Genomic DNA, 19,086 nt, shown 5'->3' on the forward strand with positions numbered 1-19,086 from the left:
GAACATGAATGATTTTATGGTTAAGAAGACGCTCAACATGAGTTTGGAACTGAAGAAATACATTGAACACATCCGCCTTGCACTTAAGAAAATAAAGCCAAGTAAATCGACTGTAAGCATAAATAAAGCTAACATAGTAGTTGTGACCACTAACTAAAGTTTGGACAGGGCCCCATACATCCGAAAACACAATTTCAAGAGGAGTTGTAACTACACGACTAGACAATGGGAACGGGAGCTAATGGCTTTTGCCTTGCTGACATGCATCACTGTAACGCCCCGAGACCGTTGCGCCAGGTGTCTTCCAGTGATTCGCTGTGTTGCCATGTCTTTTGCTTGCGTGTTGCATCTTATCATGTCATCATGTGCATTACATCATCATGTTTTCTAAACTTGCATCCGTCCGGGTTCCCCCAGTTCCGTCCGTCGTCCGTTCTGAGCCCAACCACACTTGCACGCGCCCGCGGCATGTCCGAAATATTATTTTATAAGTGGCCGGAAAATGTTCTCGGAATGGGTTAAAAGTTGACGTGCGGTCTTATTTTAGTGTAGGAAGACCGCCTGTCAAATTTCATCGCGTTCGGAGTCCGTTTGATAGCCCAACCGTTAAACTATAGCGGCATTATAGCCGGGCACACGTCGGACGTTTTTGGTCTCCGGGAACAGTCGCCGGACCGCTCTGCTTCTCCCTCTTCTCAGCCCACGGTCTCTCCACAGCCCACTACCTACCGCCAGGCCCAACCTAACCTCTCTCGTCAGCCCACGGCCCTCCTCGTACGCGCGTCCGAAAGCTGTCACGGACCCGACCCGGGTTGTCGTTACCGATGGATCCGAATCATCCCCAAACATCCCTAAATCATCATCGGTTTCTCATTTGGACTCCCTAGCTATTTATTCGCGACCGTCCGATTATGATCGGAGGGACGAGTTAGTCCCTAACCTAAATTCATCTGATATAAATATCAGTCTAAACCCTAGCCCCCACTGGTCCAATCCACCCATTCCCATCCCGCCGCCGCCAGCCAACCACCTCTTTCATGTCTTCCTCGGGATCTCCTCCCACCAACCAGATCTCCGACCACCTCCCTCGTTTTGTGCGCCGCCCAAATCGCAGCAGCCTCGATCCCGAGCTCCCCCTCTGCTTCTTGCCCAGGCGCCTGAAGCCTACCTCTTCTTCCTCGATCCCGAATGGATCGTGTAGCTGCTCGAGGCCCCGAGCAGGAGCGCTCGGCCTCGTCCCCTCGCGTCGCCATCGTCGGCAACCAGAACCTCCAGGCCAGCCCCTCGCGACCGTCTCCTTTTGTTCCCTCTTCCCTGCATCTCTCTCTCCCTAATCTCCTCATCTCTCTCTACCTCAACAGGAGCTCGAGCGCCATGGCCATCCCGAGCTTGGCCCGCGCAGCTCGGAGACTCCAACCCCCCTTCGTTCCAGCAGCCCAGGAGGATGCCGCCGTGCCCGTGCTGCATCCCGCGAACCCACCGGCGACCCCGACCTTCAGACTACCACGACGCGCCCGATGCTTCCTCGACCCCACTTTGGACCCCGACGCCACCTCATCCTGCCGCCGCCGGCGACCAGCAGGAGCTCGTCGCCATCATCCTCGCCTGCATCCGCCTCGCCCTCGCCAGCAAGCTGCCTCGCGCCTACTGGCTTCCTCGCTCCGCAAGCCTCATCACGGGTCAACCGCGTCCGCTGCCATGGACGTCCTCGTCGAGCCGTCGCCACATCGGGCTCCACCGCCCAAGTCCACCAGGGCCTCAGCCATGGCGTGCCCTCCTCCATGCGCTGCCCTACCGGACCTCTCCTGCAGCCCGAGCTCCTCTCCCTCGCGCGCCAAGTTCGCCGTCGTCTTCTTCCTGCGCACCACCGATGCCAGGTCCGGCCTCTGCTTTGAGCAGATGATGAGGACGCCCGTGTCTCGCCGCCCGAGCACCGCTGCTTGCCCTCGTCCCCTACGCCGGCAAGCTCGGCGCCACCGGATCCACGTCTCCAGCCTGCCCGTGCTCGTGCACGCTAGCCTCCACCGGCCGTCTGCAAGCAGCAGCGCCGTCGCGGACAAGACCGAAGCCGCTCGAGAGTCGCCATGGCTGTGTCCCCTTCGACCCTGCGCGCGAATGCCTCGCTGCCTTGTATGTTCGCGTTGACCCCGCATCTATCGAGCAGCCACGGTTCAGAGCAAGCTATCGCTGTTTCAGTTTTCAGTTTCGTCAGACTTGCACCAGGGTATGGTTCATGTTGCGTGTAAATGCTTTGTTTATCAAACTTTCATCGTAGCCCACTGGTCGCTCGTGCATGCATCCATTCAAGAGGTCCTGGGTTCTACTCCCAGCTCCACATATTTTTTTCTTTGGCCTTTTATTTTTAGTGTGAGACGAATTTAGATCTTTTCATGGCATGCATAATTTCAGTAAATGCCATTGTTTCAAAATGCTAATAACTCCACAACCGTGCATCGATCCATGTTAAAAATGTTTAAACTGTTGTTTGCATTAATTTGCTCCTATCGCCATGCTAAAATGATTTATTTCATAACTTTTAAACCGTAGCTCGGTTTTAAATAAATTATATTTGTAAATGGGGTAGAAAAATGCCTGGTTTAATATGGTGGCTTTACTTTGCATGTTTAACAACTCTAAGATTGTGTTTAGGGCAGAACAGTACCAAACCTAATATATGCATATGAGGATTTTTCCAGAATTGTTGTTCGTTGTTTCGGGCCTCATTTAAACTTGACTAGATAGATAGTTTTACTTTGCTTCACCCTCTTGCCATGTTCAACAACATTTAATTTTGTTGAGTACCTAACCGGGAGTGAACTAAATAAGTCATGTGGTGTTCCGTCAACTTGTAGGTTTGTTTGTGCACTTTGCCATGTCATGCATATTTAAACCGGACATGCATCATACTTGGTTGTGCATCATGCCATGCTTATGTGATGATTGTTTACTATGTTGTGTGTTTCTTTTCCGGTGTTGCTTCTTCGGGTTGGTTCCAATAACATCGTGTTTGTGAGGATCCGTTGGCTATGTCCGTTTTTCTTCTTCATGAACTCGTTCTTCTTCCTTGCGGGATTTCAGGCAAGATGACCATACCCTCAAAATCACTTCTATCTTTGCTTGCTAGTTGCTCGCTCTTTTGCTATGCCTATGCCGCGATACCTACCACTTGTTTTTCATGCCTCCCATATTGTTGAGCCAAGCCTCTAACCCACCTTATCCTAGCAAACCATTGTTTGGCTATGTTACCGCTTTGCTCAGCCCCTCTTATAGCGTTGTTAGTTGCAGGTGAAGATTGGAGCTTGTTCCATGTTGGAACATGGTTATTTTGTTGGAATATCACAATATCTCTTATTTAATTAATGCACCTATATACTTGGTAAAGGGTGGAAGGCTCGGCCTTATGCCTGGTGTTTTATTCCACTCTTGCCGCCCTAATTTCCGTCATATCGGTGTTATGTTCCCGGATTTTACGTTCCTTACGCGGTTGGGTTATAGTGGGAACCCCTTGACAGTTCGCTTTGAATAAAACTCCTCCAGCAATGCCCAACCTTGGTTTTACCATTTGCACTAACAACCTACCACCTTCCCTTGGGTTCTGCAGACTCAAGGGTCATCTTTATTTTAACCCCCCGGGCCAGTGCTTCTCTAAGTGTTGGTCCGAACCGAGCTGCCTACGGGGCCACCTCGGGGAAACTTGAGGGTTGGTTTTACTCGTAGCTAGTCTCATCTGAGTGTGCCCTGAGAACGAGATATGTGCAGCTCCTATCGGTATTTGTCGGCACATTCGGGCGGTGTTGCTGGACTTGTTTTACCATTGTCGAGATGTCTTGTAACCGGGATTCCGAGCCTGATCGGGTCTTCCCGCTAGAAGGAATATCCTTTGTTGACCATGAGAGCTTGTGATGGGCTAAGTTGGGAGTCCCCTGCAGGGATTTGAACTTTCGAAAGTCGTGCCCGCGGTTATGGGCAGATGGGAATTTGTTAATGTCCGGTTGTAGAAAACCTGAAGTTGATCTTAACTAAAATACATCAACCGCGTGTGTAACCGTGATGGTCTCTTCTCGGCGGAGTCCGGGAAGTGAACACGGTGTTGGAGTAATGTTTGATGTAGGTTGTTTTAGGATCACTTCTTGATCATAGTTGTTCGATCGTGCTTTTGCCTTCTCTTCTCGCTCTCATTTGCGTATGTTAGCCACCATATATGCTAGTCGCTTGCTGCAGCTCTACCTCATACCTTTTACCCTTCCTATAAGCTTAAATAGTCTTGATCGCGAGGTTGTGAGATTGTTGAGTCCCCGTGACTCATAGATACTTCCAAAACCAGTTTGCAGGTGCCGTTGAACCGTGCAGGTGACGCAACCAAGCTCAAGGAGGAGCTCGTTGAAGATCTTGTCCTTTGTGTTGTTTCGTTCTAGTCGATCAGTAGTGGAGCCCAGTTGGGACGATCGGGGATCTGTGTAGCATTTGGGGTAGTCTTCTTTCATTTTGGTTCCGTAGTCGGACCCTGATTGTATCTGGATGATGTAATGCTTTATTCTTGTAATTGTGTGAAGTGGCGATTGTAAGCCAACTATGTATCTTTTCCCTTATGTATTACATGGGTTGTGTGAAGATTACCACACTTGCGACATTGCTTTCAATGCGGTTATGCCTCTAAGTCGTGCTTCGACACATGGGAGATATAGCCGCATCGAGGGCGTTGCAATCACACACAGACTTATCTTTATTGCAAGACTCGACTGGAAGTTGATGACGACTAAGGACATGACGCACAATGGGAGTAGCTGGATGACCAAGACGTGAGTGCCACTGAGACGGCTTGACACGAACACTGCTGAAGACACTGAACCTTGAAGGTGCATCAAGTGGATAGAGACCATGGTGGAAGTGACCTCTAAGAAGAACATCCCTCGTTGCGCGATCCTTAACAAAGACATCAAAAGGGTGAAATTCAACAAAAACATCATTGTCATGAGTAAGTCTAGGAATAGATAGAAGATTACGTGTAACATCGGGAACATGAAGAACATTGTGAAGTTGAAGCTCCCTAGATGTGCTAGTTGGAAGAGAAGATTGACCAATATGTGTGATGTGCATACCTGACCCGTTTGCAGTGTGAACCTTAACATGGCCGAGGTAAGGTTGGCTTGAGTGTAGCTTGTCCATCTCATTGGTCATGTGATCTGTAGCTGCTGTATCCATATACTAGCTTGCATCAATGGGGTAGGACGGAGTGTGCCCGTGACCGTGGCCAGTACCACCCGAGCCAATGGGTCCTTGAGTAGCCATGGAGGCCTGCCTCTCATTGTTGCATCCATCGTTGCCAATCCCTAGAAAATCACGCTTAAAGCGTTTATGGCAGCGAGATGCAACATGCCCCTGAAACCCACAGAGGTAGCATGTCGGGCGACCGCCGTTAGGACGACCGCATGTAGGACAGGAGGATCCAGACTTGTTGTTGTTGGTGTAGTTTTGTTGCTGCTGTGATGGCGAGGGGTGGATTGCCTTGCCACCAGATGAAGAAGATGTGTTCCCACCAGCGCGGTAGGCTTGTCGTGGACTGCCACGAGTCACGACATTAGCTAAGGAGAAACCAACATGAACCTCAACCGATCGTCGAGACTCGATGCGTTGCTCAGTCTGAAGAAGTCGCGCATAAAGATCGCGAGGAGGCATCGGAGTGTCGCGTCCTTGGACAACCTCGATCAGCGAGTCATAATCACCATCTAAACCACCAAGAACAAATCCGGTCAACTCCTCATTGGTGAGGGGTTTCCCAATGGCAGCAAGAGTATCGGCTAGAGTTTTAACTTTGTTGAAGTAAACCGTGGCCGAGAGATCAAGCTTCTTAATATCCTGAAGTTGCCGACGAAGAGCCATGAAGCGGGCCGTAGATTGAGAGGAGAAACTGCTCTCTAGGGTTGTCCACGCGTCCTGAGAAGTTGCCGCAAACAAAACCATGCCGGCCACCCCCTCCGTCAACAACGGTTGGATCGCCGAGAGAATGGCTTGGTCTTGCTGCACCCAAATCGCATGCGCCCTGTTAGGAACCAGGTGCAGTGCGCCATCAGTAGTGGTGGCGACAACGGTCGGTGATGGACACGGCATCGATCCATCAACATAGCCAAGAAGATTGTGGCTACGGAGGAGAGGAAGAACCTGCGCGCGCCAATAGAGGAAGTTTTCCGCTGACAGCTTGATCGTCAGCAGATGCGCAAAGTGGAACAGCGCAGGAGTGGGCACGTCGGGCACCAAGGGCGGGCAAATGGGATCGGGCCGGACTGCGTCGACCGGAGGAGCTGAAGAAGCAGGCGGCATCACCCCAGCCATGAAGGAGCCGAGGTTGCCGACGCTGGATGAGCCAGCGGCGGTGCTGACGACGAGGGCGTTCTGCCCGCCGTTGGTGCCGGCGAGGAGAGCAGCAAGGACAGGAGAGAAGATCCCCACCGCAGGGGCAGTGGCTGTTGGAGCGCTGGCGGCAGTCGAAGGTGCGACGGCGGCATTTGAGGAAGCAGCGGAAGTCATGATCGATACCTAGTTTGATACCATATAGGAAACATAACGGGTGGAGGGTTTCACAGTATCGCAGCTCGGATGTATCTATCTTTTCGTTCAGATCACATCATCTCGAGCGCGGAATCTTATTAGTGGATCAGAAGACTATGGTGACCCGTAGATCTTCAGATGTTGATTTGCAGAGCAGGGCCGGAATGCGGGGATTGCATTCTTCGAAAAGTATCATATCTTCTTTTCCTAGGAAGAAAGCAGAAACCAGAAACGAGTGGAGGTTCGATCTCTCACCCAAACCAATTGGGGCTGGTGGAATCTTCCCCTATAGACTCCAAAAAATCATCGTGTACCTTTCCCCTATAAACTTTGAAAAAGCAGCGTTTATCCCAATAGGGCTGCGTTGCTTTCATTATATAGCATAGGATAGTACATATACAAAGTATATACGCTAGGGTAATTATATTCGTATACAAACTGGACTCTAACACGCGGAAGACCACACGCATGCAGGATGGTTGGCTATAGTTAGTGGCAAAAGGTCAACCTCATCAAGGGTAATGATATGCCACAACGTCTCGAATTTCTTTTCCTTCTTCTATCCTGAGAGAAGAAGATCATGTGAAATCTTGAGACCTATCCGGCAGTAAATGCCCGACACATGCATGGATTGTGTGTGTATGTTGCACGCGTCAAAGGTCCAGTTCGCCGGTCGGCTGCACAGTGTGTGTGCTCTCCACTCGAACATATATATACTTCACACGCTGTCGGCCGATCTAAGACCTCAGTTCATCATGTACGCGCTGAGCTGGGCTTGTTTCTGGTAGCGGCCATCACGGCGGTCATTGTCGTGCTGCTGTTGCTGCCGCCTTCTCCTTCTCCGTGCCCGTGCACGCTGCCGATAGATCACAATATTCATCAAACAACTTCAGATTCATAATATTCAATCCAACATAAAGAATTTTAAAGAGTGCCCTAAAATTTCTACCGGATAAAGTAGGACGAAAACGTGTATCAACCCCTATGCATAGATTATTCCAATGTTATCTCGGAAATCTGCGAGTTGAGTGCTAAAACATACATCAAGTGAATCAATAAAATACTCCAGTGTCACGACGGGTATTAAAATGCAAGATATATATCAAGTGTTCTTAAATCCAACAAGTATTCAATCCGACAATAGTGAAACCTCAAACGTAAAAGTTCAATTCATCACAACAAGGTAGAGAGGGGAAAACACCATATGAAACAAAGCTTGCAGTACATCAAGATCATGCCAAATCAAGAACACGAGAGAGAGATCAAACACATAACTACTTGTACATAATCCTAGCCTCGAGGGTGAACTACTCCCTACTCGTCATGAAGGCCACCGGGATGATGAAGATGGCCTCCGGTGATGGTTCCCCGCCCCCCCTCCCCCTCCACCGGCAGGGTGCCGGAACATGGCTCCAGATAGTATTTCGAAGGTACAGAGGATTGCGACGGCGGAGTCAAAGTTCTAGGGTTATTTCTGGTGGTTTCTCTATTTATAATTGTTTTTGGCATCGGTCTCACGCAAAGATGGTCTAAGATGGGTCCACGTGGCACCACGGCACCATTACCCCCCCCCTTCCCCGGGCGCACCCTGGTGCCTCGTGGGCACCTCGTGGCTCCTTTGATCCTCCCAGAAGCTTCGGGGGTCTCCTTTGTTAAAAAAATCGGCACAAAGTTTCAGCCCATCCTGAGAACTTTTATCTTTGCACAAAAAACAACACCACGGTATTTCTGCGGAAAACAGTTTCAGTTCGGATTAGTTCCATTTAAATCATATAAAATTATTGTAAACATGGCATGAATATTTCATAAATTATAGATACATTGAAGACGTATCACATGGCATCTTGAGATTTTATGAAATCGCCATATGCGCCTCGTAGTCGATGGGAACGTCTCCTTCCACTAAAAGAATATCGCCGGAAGTTTGAAATAAATTCAGGAATAATGCAAGCATCAATGTCAAGTTTAGGACTTGAACCCTGATGAGCTAGGGATATCATTGTACTCCTAACCATCCAATCACATGTTGGTTCGCTATTTCACTAAAAAATACTTTACACTAGTGATATCCATTATGCCATGTACATTAGGCATCTATTTATTTATCTTAAAAACACAATTGTGCAAACAAAATGTTTCAAACTTTTATTTCAACATACATTAGGCATCTATTTATTTGAATGAAACTTAGTGAGTAGAGAATAGTGTGTGAATATATGTAATAATATAAATGATGTTCAGTGGTCCCATATAGTAATAAGAAATGTGATGGATGCATACATGGAAGGTCCTGTACAAGGTAGAAAATCCTCTCTCGACAATCACCCCAACTCTCTGAGTGGGCTTGTATTCGTGACCTCCAGCGCTCGGGCATCGCCCTGCGAGCTCATTACCTTTTTTTGGCTCCAAAAGAAGGATCCGCCTTGTGCTTGCGACCTTGAGATCCGATACAGGACATTTTTCGTGCTGCCACTTCATTTTGACTCCCTGCAAATTGGCAGTTGAAAGTTTGACTTTTTTAGGGGTAGTCGAAAGTTTGACAGGCACAATGAATACCATATCATTTACCACATGAAACATGTGGTAAGCAATCCAAACAATTCAGAAAAAAAGAATACCATATCATTTTGACTCCCGCTTAAGTTGGACAACACATCTATAGGGTGGAACGTGGGACCAGCTCCTATTTCGCGCGTGCTTTTGGGCCAGCGCATATGAGGGGAGGCACCCCTATATTTTTTGTTATTCTATACTTTCTTTTTGTTCTGTAAAATTGTTCAGGATTTAAGATTTCTAAAATGGATTTAAAAAAAAGCTCACAAGGAAACATTCTTCTGAATTCAAAAAATGTTCGCATGTTAAAAAATGTTCTCAAATTCTAAAAAAGTTATTGGAATTAAAAAAGTGTCCCTGAATTGAAAAGGCATTCATGATTTTGAAAATTGTTCAAAAATTCAAAACAATGTTCATGTTTAAAACAAAACATTCGCGCAATAAAAAATGTTTACAAAAATCAAAAAATGTTCATGAATTACAAAAAAATCATCAATACAATTTTTTTGCTGATTCAAAATTCATGCACTATAAAGAAATGTCTGAACAGAAAATGTTCAGGATTTAAAAAATTGTTTGCAAAAACAATTTGTGGCATCCAAAAATGCTTCAGTGGTTCCAAAAAATGTTCACAATTTTAAAAAAGGTCCACTTATAAGAAAAATGTTACAATTTGAAAAAAAAAACTGTTCATAAATTTGTACATAATGTTCAGGATTACATGAAAAATAAATTTGGTATACACAACATGAAAGCAAACCCTAAACTAGTAATGAGTATGTGGAAGGGGTAGTGGAGAATGTGCCTGTATGTCAAATCGGGCTGGCCGCTTCAGTAGCACGCCGAACATCGACGGGGTCGCTAGTGCTGAGTGCGGACCGGGCGGCAGGAGTGGCGGGCAGGAGCGGCTCCTGGGTGTATGGCAGCTGACAATATCAGGTGGTAAGTCAACAAGATCGGCAGTGTAGAATCAGAGGTGAGGGTCGGGAAGCAGTGGCATTGTGGGGCAGCCCGTTGTTTGTAGGGCTAGAGGATGGGATGGGGCGAGTAGGCAGTCTTTGTCTTTTTTTTTTTTTGGCCCATCTCCTCTTAATGTCAAATATGTGTATAGGCTGATCCAAATTTTAGGGTGAGCTAGAACAATGCTATGTGACGAGTCAGGTCGCTCGCTGGTTAGGGACCACACACGCACCCCCCAGCTCCTCACATGTGCATTTTCGGACCGGCCCAGCTAGCTTTTTCTCGGATTTGGAATGTTCCGGTTTTTCTCGCCATGTTCCATTGCGTATCATATTGTTACATTGTGTGCCAATGTATATCAAACTGATCCTTCATAGTCTAAAAGATTATAAGTAGGGTTAGTTAGATGAATGCCACTCTAATTATGGTGATTCATAAAAATACCCTTGCAATTTTCAAACTTGTAAAATGTCACTGCAAATTTTGCAAACTTTAAAAAATGCCACTGCAGACTTCGAAAAATGCCACTGAAAATGGCATGAAATGGCATTTTTCAAAGTTTGGAAATTGCAGTGGCATTACTTGGAATCACCAAATTTGGAATGGCATTTATAAAATTAACCCTTATAAATATCAATAGATTTTATTGCAACAAAACGTTGAACTTTTGTAGTGTTTAACAAAACATTTCATAATTTTGTGTACTTTTATAGTGTTCCAGAATTTGAATTTTAAAACTTGTTGAAATATATTCAAAAGTGTTCTCGTCGTCATTAACACAAATATGAAAACGTATCATAAATTATATTGTCGGTTCAAAAGATAAATAGATTTAAACTTGGAAACAAAATAAAAAAGCATGGGATGGTGGAACAGTGTGCTTGCATGTGGTGGTGAGAGAAAGATCTAACCAAGTATCGATCTCCAAGCTAAACCAACGGCGCATGCATGCACGTATGGTGCCCAGTGGGGCCTACCGTGCACAGAAGAATAGCTTCTCTCCGGCGACAGGCTATATCATTCCTCAGTTGCCATATCATCCAAACTAGTAGTATGATGATCATGCTTCATGTTTGTTAGAAGGGCGAGAGAGGGATTGCTGCGGAATATGATGAATGTATTATTGAGCTTCGAGGGCGAGTATATATTGAGTAGAAGAGTTGGAGGGCAAGAAGCCTCTCTTGGAGATAAGGTAGAAGATGGATTACAAATCCTAGACTACCAAATACAGGTAAACTAAATATATCTCTAACATCCCCCCGCAGTCGTAGCGGTAGCATCGTAGACAACAGGAGCGTCGTGGACGGTCAGACTGGAGAGAATAGCAGCCGACGGGCTGACATCCCTCCGCAACCGTAGCGGGAGCGTCGTGGACGGTGTCGCGTCGCGGACCCGTTGACTGTAGAGGAAGCCGACGATTTGCTCAAGCGGATGATAGCCCTTTGTGCCATTGTCGAGGTAGCCGAGAGCTGAGGTGGTGTAGCCGTGGTCGAGGTAGCTGTGCGAAGAACGCCGTGGTCGATGTCGAGTCGGGGTAGCGGCTGTCGAGGGAGTCGCCATGGAGCCGCGGACATAAGGAGACGCCGAGTTAGTCATGGGCACAGTGGTGTCGGGTAGTGGTGCGCTGGAAGGAGGATGGTGTTGACGAGGCATCGCACCGGGTGTGCCAAACCCGGGGACATGTCGTAGCGAAGGCCCACGTCGGTGTTGCCAGCACCGGGTATGCAAAGACAGACGTAGACGAAGTTGAGGAAGCACCGCATCAAGCTTGCCAAGTTCGGGAACATGTCGTGGACGAAGGCACACATTGGTGTTGTCACCATCGGACATGCGTAGACGAGGCACCTGCACGAGCTGTATGCCATGTCGAGGAGTCGGAGCGACCAGCAGAGAAGGAGACTCGACGACGGTTGTGGTGCCAATCGGCGTGAGACCGATGTCACCAATGGTGGTCGGAGTAGACGAAGTGGTCGGGGTAAATGACGGCGACGCTGACGATGAGTTGGTGCTGGATGAAGACGAAGGAGGTGGACGGGCAGCGGCGGCGGCTATGATGGTAGCGGCGGCGGCTAGGTTAGGAGCGCGGCGCCGATGCTCGAAGTAGGCGAGGAACCCGACATCGTGACGAAGACTGACACGGACGGTGACGTTCCCGCGCCGAGGAAGGTGGTGCAGCGCATACCACGGGAGGTCGATGCGCGGTGACGGCGGAGTCAACCGGAGGCCGCGGGGCTACGGCCTGAAGGGGCGACGCAACGACGGCGGGCAGGTCGGGGCGACGGCGTGGACCGTGGGCCGCGGCGCTGTGGCCCCAAGGGGCGACGCAACGGCGGCACATGAGTCGGTACAGTCACGGGGACGGCTTCAGGGTGGCGGTAGGGTCCGTGTATCGCGGCATTACGAACCAAAGGGACGACACAGCGGCGACGCACGAGTCGATGAAGCTGCCAGGAGAACCAGGGACGGCGACGCTGCGGCCCAACAGGACGAAGCAACAGTAGTCTGATGCTCAATCGATGTAGGGACATGCATACTTGATGATGATCTTCACGAAATCCCACGAAGGCGTGCACAACGGTTGATCAAACCGAAGGCACTATGAGCGAGACTGAAAAGACGCAGATGGACGAAAGACCCGCGACGGCCGGACGTGCGAATAGTGCACAAACAAACAGTGCACGAGGTCTGATCATACATTTGCGTGTGCATGCAACATGCGTGAGAAGTCACTCTGTGCATTTAAAAACCGAACCGAAAAACCATACCGAAAATAAACCGAATCAAACCAATTTTATAGTTTTTATGGTTTCTGGTTTCGGTATGGTGTGAAGTTTTCATACCGATTTGAACATGGTTTTTATGGTATATACCGGAAAACCGAACGATTAACCGAATAAACCGAAGTAAAAAATAAATTTATATTTCTTGAGATGAACAACCATACAAGTTATCATTTTTCTTGTACATGAGTCAAATGCACTACTAAACACGTAATTTTTTCTTGTAACATAGTTATTTTTCTATTTTTAAAATGCTAAGCACGTCCATAACCATCAACAGATGAATCAATGCATGCATATATACTTATATATATAGTCATATACTATTTGTGTAGAATAGTATGTGTTTTGAGTCATAAATTTGCTAATTATTATTACGTCATTTCCAAATTCGCGTCAACTTTGGTTTTTATGGTATATACCGAAACCATACCAAAATAATTTGGTATATACCGAAACCAAACCGTATTTTAATTGCATACCATATTTACTGAAGTATTAATACCGTATAAACTGAAAAACCGTATAAATCGAACCATGTAAACCAAATAAACCAAACACACAGGGTGAGTGAGGAGCCCGTACTCTGCCTGGAACCGGACACGCCAACAGCCACGCAGCTGCACGAGAAACCAAAGTGGTCTCGGACCAGGCGGCACAAGAGGACGCACGAGCGGTGGCGGACCGACGGGCCAGTGTAGGAGTACGCGAGCAGCCGCTCCATGTGCACACCCGATCGTGCAGAGACAACGAAGTTGTTGATGAAGTCGATGCCGATGGTGGAGTAGAGGTGTATCGACAGCGACGGCGGTGGCCGATCACCCCGGGGCGGCGGGCGGTGGCTAGGTTGGATCGGTTAGGCTGATACCATGTTAGAAACGAGAGAGATGATTGCTGCGAAATATGATGGATATATTATTGAGTCTCGAGGGCGGGTATATATTAAGTACAAGACTTGAATAATAAGAAATCTCTCCTGAAGATAAGGTAGAAGATGAATCACAAATCCTAGACTACCAAATACAAGTAAACTAAATATATCTCTAACACTGTTGACAAATTGTGAGTTGACGATCGACGTTGTAGTTAGTGTAAGTTAGTCTTGTGCTTTTTGGAACAAGTGAGTTGTTTATCCCAGATTTGGAACGCGCGAATCATGGGATGTTTTTTCTCTCTCTCGCTCTCATGATCTGCCCTTCTGTAGGTGCAGGTGTAACAACTGACAAACAAACCACAACTTTGGGTCGTTGGGAGCTTAGACCGTTGAGCTTGAGCGTGTCGAGCCCGTGAGGTCAAGATCATGGGCATGGTCATGGAGGTGGGGAAGAAGGTAGAACCGTTGGGGTTTGGTTACCCGGCACAGGTGCGGCGGGGGAGAACGCGGGTGGGATGGATCGGCATTGGCGTCATGGGCGGCGCCATGGCCACGCGCCTCCTCGCTGCTGGGTTCACGGTGACTGCGTACGCTCGCACGTCGGTCAAGGCGGATGCCCTGGTCGCCGCAGGCGCGAGTGTCGCTGACTCGCCCGCTTCCGTGGCTGCGGCCTCCGACGTGGTGTTCACCATGGTGAGCGACCCCGGAGACGTCCGCGCGTCCGGCGCCCTGGCGGGTCTCCGCCCCGGCGGCGTCCTCGTGGACTGCACGAGCTCCTCCCCTTCCCTCGCGCGGGAGATCGCCGCGGCCGCGCGCTCCGCCGGCTGTCACGCTGTCGATGCCCCCGTCTCCGGTGGCGACGCCGGTGCCCGCGACGGCACGCTGGCCATCCTCGCCGGGGGCGACGAGGCCGTGGTGGCCTGGCTCGCCCCGCTCTTCGCGCACCTCGGCACGCCGACCCACATGAGCCCGCCCGGCAGCGGGCAGAGCAGCAAGATCGCCAACCAGATTGCGGTGGCCGGGGCGGTGGTCGGCCTCAGCGACGCCGCCGGGCTCGACGCGCGGCTGTTCCTCGACGCGGTGTCCAAGGGCGCGGCGGGGTCGCGCGTCATGGACATCTTCGGCACGCGCGCGGTGAGCCGCGACTTCGCGTCGGGCCCCGGCTCCGGCTCCGCGCGCTACATCATCAAGGACCTTGGCATGGCACTGGAGATCGGGGATGGCCAGGAGGAGGAGGAGGAGGCCACCGCGCTGCCCGGGGCGGCGCTGTTCCGGCAGATGTTCTCGGCGATGGTGGCGAACGGCGACGGTGACTTGTGCGTGCGGGGATTGATCACCGTCATCGAGCGCCTCAGCGGCGTTCACAAGTAATGCAAGACATGTGTTCGTCACAACGACACACGGACATACGGAGATGTTTCTGGGCTGTATTCGATCTGCCACTGTCGCAACCATGCATGGATGCACTCCGATTTATGTCATTTTCGCATGCCTCTTGATGCTTGCTGATGTATAAACTGTGATTCAGTTCTCTGTGGTGGTGAAGTGTGGTACTCCCATGAATTAGCATCCAAATCCAAATCATTTTCCTCCGTTCCTAAATATTTATTTTTTAGATATTTTAAATGGACTATCACATATGGACGTATATAGAGTATAGACATACTTTAGAGTGTAGATTCACTCATTTTGCTTCGTATGTAGTCACTTGTTGAAATCTCTAAAAAAACAAATATTTAGGAACGAAGGGAGTACTACCGAAGGAATAAAACTTCATTTATCCTCTAAAAAGAATTATAACGGCCGACGAGCAATTTGCAAAGCATCCAAACCTCGAGGGGCATCGGAAAAAAAAAATCCTATGTGACCTGGGTCACAGTCCTGATCGTGAGACCCTCTCCGGTGGTGGACACTTGGCACAAACCGAATCTCAACGCGCGTAGGCTATTGTTCATGTGCTTTCATTAACAAATTACGAATCCGTATCCCTTTCCTTCTTCCGCTCACTCGCCACGGCTGCTCTCTCCAACGTTCCTTTGCGCCCCGACAACTTGTTCGTCAGGCGTTTCTTGGGCTCGCTCACCGCGGCCGCGGTGTGGCCGCCACCCCCGTTGTTCTCCCCCGCCGTACACGACACACGACAGCTTTCCTCACCACCCTGGCAGCTCGTCCTTCAGGCGCAGCTCGTCTACTCGTTGCGTCGTGTACGTCCTTCAGGCTACATCTTGTAGATGGCGCCGCTCGACTGACGTGAGAGCTGAAAGGAACGGGGATTGGTGATTTGTTACTGGATTCAGAGAATTAACTGGCTTGCCTTTTTAGGCTAATCAATAGGCTTGCCTGTGTTGAGTGGTTTCTACTCATGGTCAGGACGTGCGACCCAGGTTGCATAGGCTTCATCAATGACTTCAAAGTTGAAGCGTTAAATGCTCAAGCTTCCCTTCTACTCCATGCTTCTTTGACAAGCACGAAAGAAGGGATGTGTGGAAGCTCTTCGAAGGGCAAGGACTCTTGAGAACATGAAAATTGAATCGGTGACGATAAAAGGGAGGTGAGGCCGGAGACAAGGACCGTCACACCCGGAGGAGAGAGGCAAGCCTGAGGTTAACGGCCGGAAGAGGAAGACCAGCTCAAAAATGGGCAGCCATTGGATCTTAATCCAACGGTACAGAGAGTCAACGGAAGGCGAATTTTTTCGGCCAACTACTAGTTCTCGCGCAAATTATTTCGAGAGTAACGGCGAGCAACTGGAGAGAGAGAGAGAGAATGTCAGTAAGTGAGCGCGGTGCTGTTGGTGCCGAGCAGCTCCTCCTGGGCCTTGAACCGCTTCCACTCGTCGAGCACGCCGGTGAGATACTCCAGCTTGTACCGCAGCCCGATGATGCAGTTGGCGTGGAACGTGCACAGCTTGCGGAAGTCCATGCGGGGCTCGCACCGCCCGCTCAGGTACTGGGTGTCGATGAACTGCACCGTCACGCCGTGCCGCGCCGCCAGCTCGTGCTTCACCTGGTCGAACACGAACTGGTCGTGCTCCCCCGGGTACCGGGTCCGCGCCGCGTACCAGTCCGCGAAGAAGGCCAGCGTCCGCGCCCGCGGCTTGGCGTGGAGGAACCCGCCGTTGGCCGTCTTGTTGAGGTCGTAGGGGTTGTCGCCGTAGAACCAGTCGCAGCTGAGCGCGATGTCGGCGCCCACCGGGATGCGCAGCAGCGGGTTCCGGAACCACACGATGTCCACGTCCGTGAACACGAAGCCGAACCCCAGCGCCAGCACCCGCGCCTGGAACTTGTTCCGCGCCCACATCATGTCCAGGTAGCCCGGGGTGTTGTACGACTTCTCCGCCGCGAAGTCCGCCGTCGATGCCAGGCGGTAGCAGAGCGGGTGCACGCGCTGGCACCCCTCCAACGCCTTGCCGTCCACGGCCACGACCACCAGGTGCTTCAGCAGCGGCTCCGTCCTCACGCCGATGCGGAAGCTCTCCAGGAACATGTCCAGCAGCGACCCCGGCGCCGTCCACGCCTCGTTCGTGAAGGTCATTATGATGGTGTTGTCGTCCATGGCCGCGCTCCGCAGCAGCTCCGCCAGCTTCTCGTCGTCGTCCTCTTCCCGTTCCCGTTCCCGTGCAGCATTGTTCACCCCCTGCAGCTAGCGCAGGTTCAGAGCTCAGACGTGCATCCAGATTAATTTTGGGAGAAGCAAAAGGAACATAAACTTAATTACCGTATCGAGCTTCTTCAGAGCAGCTTGGTCCGAGGACGCCAGCTTGTGATCTGCCGGCGATGTGCCACCACACGGGCACGGGCACGGAGAAGGAGAAGGCGGCAGCAATAGCACGACAAAGGCCGCCGTGATCGCCGCGCCCACAAAGAAGCCCAGGATATGTCTCAGCGCGTACATGACGAACTGGGGGATCCTCGATCCACAGCGAGTGGAGAGCACACAGTGTGCCGCCGGCCGGCCAACTGGACTTGTGTTATATACTCCTATAGACGACGGTGAACTGGACCTTGGATGCGAGCATCATACATACAGAAGCCATGCAAGCATGTGCCAGCCATTTCACATGATCTTCTTCTCTTCTGCCCCGGCTGGGAGACAAGAAAGAAAACAAAATCAAGACGTACGCTGTGGCATATCAACATTACCGTTGATAAGGTTTGACCTTGTGCCATTAACTAGCCAACCATCCTGCATGCATGGGTGTAGTCTTCTCTTCCCTGTGATGCATGCAACTGATCGATTAAACACCAATTTTTACTTACAACACAAGTACAAACAGGAATCATTAACTCACCGTCAGTTGCTGATCGAGATTCGAGATTGCTGAGCGATCCCTGGCACGTTATGTCGTGGCGTATGGTCAACCAAATCATGCTATGCAGAGATATATAATTTCTAGTACTACTACAAGTACTATATAGTAATAAAATTTCGACTCGAGTATTTGGCAAACGTCGGATTTTTAAGCATGTCAAATCAAATATTATTCATTAAAGTTATGATGGTCAAGAATGACAAGTTTAATTGGCAAGCATGACAAATCCATCTTAGTTCATTTTCTTTTTCTTCAGAAAATTACCGTGCTTGCAAACTATGGCACCAATATAAATTAACATTTGATATGCCATGCCTAAAAATTTGGTGTCAAATATTAGCATTTTCGTACAATTTCTAGCACTGCAAGTATTCACTTCATTAATTGGGGGTCATGCATCTGAGAGGCAGCCCAAATAGCAAATTAACCGCGAACCAACCTGAGGTTGGATGGTTAGGAGGACAGTGGTATCCCTAGGCCATCAGGGTTTAAGTCCCCGTGCTCGCATTATCCTGGATTTATTTTAAGATTTTTTAATGATGTACGTTCAGTGGGAGGAGACATTCCGGTCGACAACGAGGCGCCTATGAAGACTTCGTCAATCTCAAGATGATATGTTGGCTCAGTCTCTCGGAAGTGCTCATAAGCATAGATACTCAAAGGGGTAGGGTGTGCGTGTGTTTTTATAGGGATGAGTGATTGCGTCTGTGTTGTTAAAAAAAGAAATTAACCTTAGTACCGACAACCAACATTGGGCTCCTGCTGATCCCATATCCCTCCTGATTAATTAACTCGATCTTGGAAGATAAGTTTGCTTCCTTCTTGGATCTTGGTTAGCGTTGGGAAGACAAATTCAACAAAGTAGCAGCGCGTGCACCATGCAGGCTACAGAGCACGCGACTTAGGCTAGCACGGCCTCACCAACTAACATTCTCTCTCCAATCTCCATTGTTACTCAATTTAATCTGTGCGAGAACTTTGGTTGTTGAAAAGATAACCTGCTTCAGTTTTTTAATTATTGAGCAAAAGAGGGGCCGCCCTCTTTGATTTCATCTAAGAAA

At 49.4% G+C, this 19,086-nt stretch overlaps 2 protein-coding genes across 2 annotated transcripts; one reads left to right on the plus strand and one right to left on the minus strand.

Annotated features, from left to right (window-relative positions):
- Positions 1-14,151: 14,151 nt before the first annotated feature.
- Positions 14,152-15,084, plus strand: LOC123184478 (probable 3-hydroxyisobutyrate dehydrogenase-like 3, mitochondrial). The gene has a single exon (XM_044596580.1). It carries the CDS (start codon positions 14,152-14,154, stop codon positions 15,082-15,084), a length of 933 nt encoding a protein of 310 aa, XP_044452515.1.
- A 1,192-nt stretch (positions 15,085-16,276) lies between these two features.
- Positions 16,277-17,654, minus strand: LOC123184479 (uncharacterized protein At4g15970-like). Its single transcript, XM_044596581.1, has 2 exons — positions 17,431-17,654; positions 16,277-17,349 (listed from the first exon to the last, which is right to left on the minus strand). The coding sequence occupies exons 1-2, from the start codon at positions 17,605-17,607 to the stop codon at positions 16,483-16,485; spliced, it is 1,044 nt and encodes a 347-aa protein (XP_044452516.1). The 5' UTR covers positions 17,608-17,654; the 3' UTR covers positions 16,277-16,482.
- Positions 17,655-19,086: the final 1,432 nt, after the last annotated feature.

The sequence above is a fragment of the Triticum aestivum genome, chromosome 2A (assembly GCF_018294505.1).
Source record: "Triticum aestivum cultivar Chinese Spring chromosome 2A, IWGSC CS RefSeq v2.1, whole genome shotgun sequence".
In the NCBI taxonomy this organism is placed as follows: Eukaryota; Viridiplantae; Streptophyta; class Magnoliopsida; order Poales; family Poaceae; genus Triticum; species Triticum aestivum.

Excerpts from the sequence above, each read along its gene's own strand:
- LOC123184479 (XM_044596581.1), bottom strand. The coding sequence starts at position 17,607 with ATGTACGCGCTGAGACATATCCTGGGCTTCTTTGTGGGCGCGGCGATC. Across the intron at positions 17,350-17,430 it reads CTCTGAAGAAGCTCGATACG|GGGGTGAACAATGCTGCACG; the intron begins GTAATTAAGTTT and ends CGCTAGCTGCAG.
- LOC123184478 (XM_044596580.1), top strand. The coding sequence starts at position 14,152 with ATGGAGGTGGGGAAGAAGGTAGAACCGTTGGGGTTTGGTTACCCGGCA.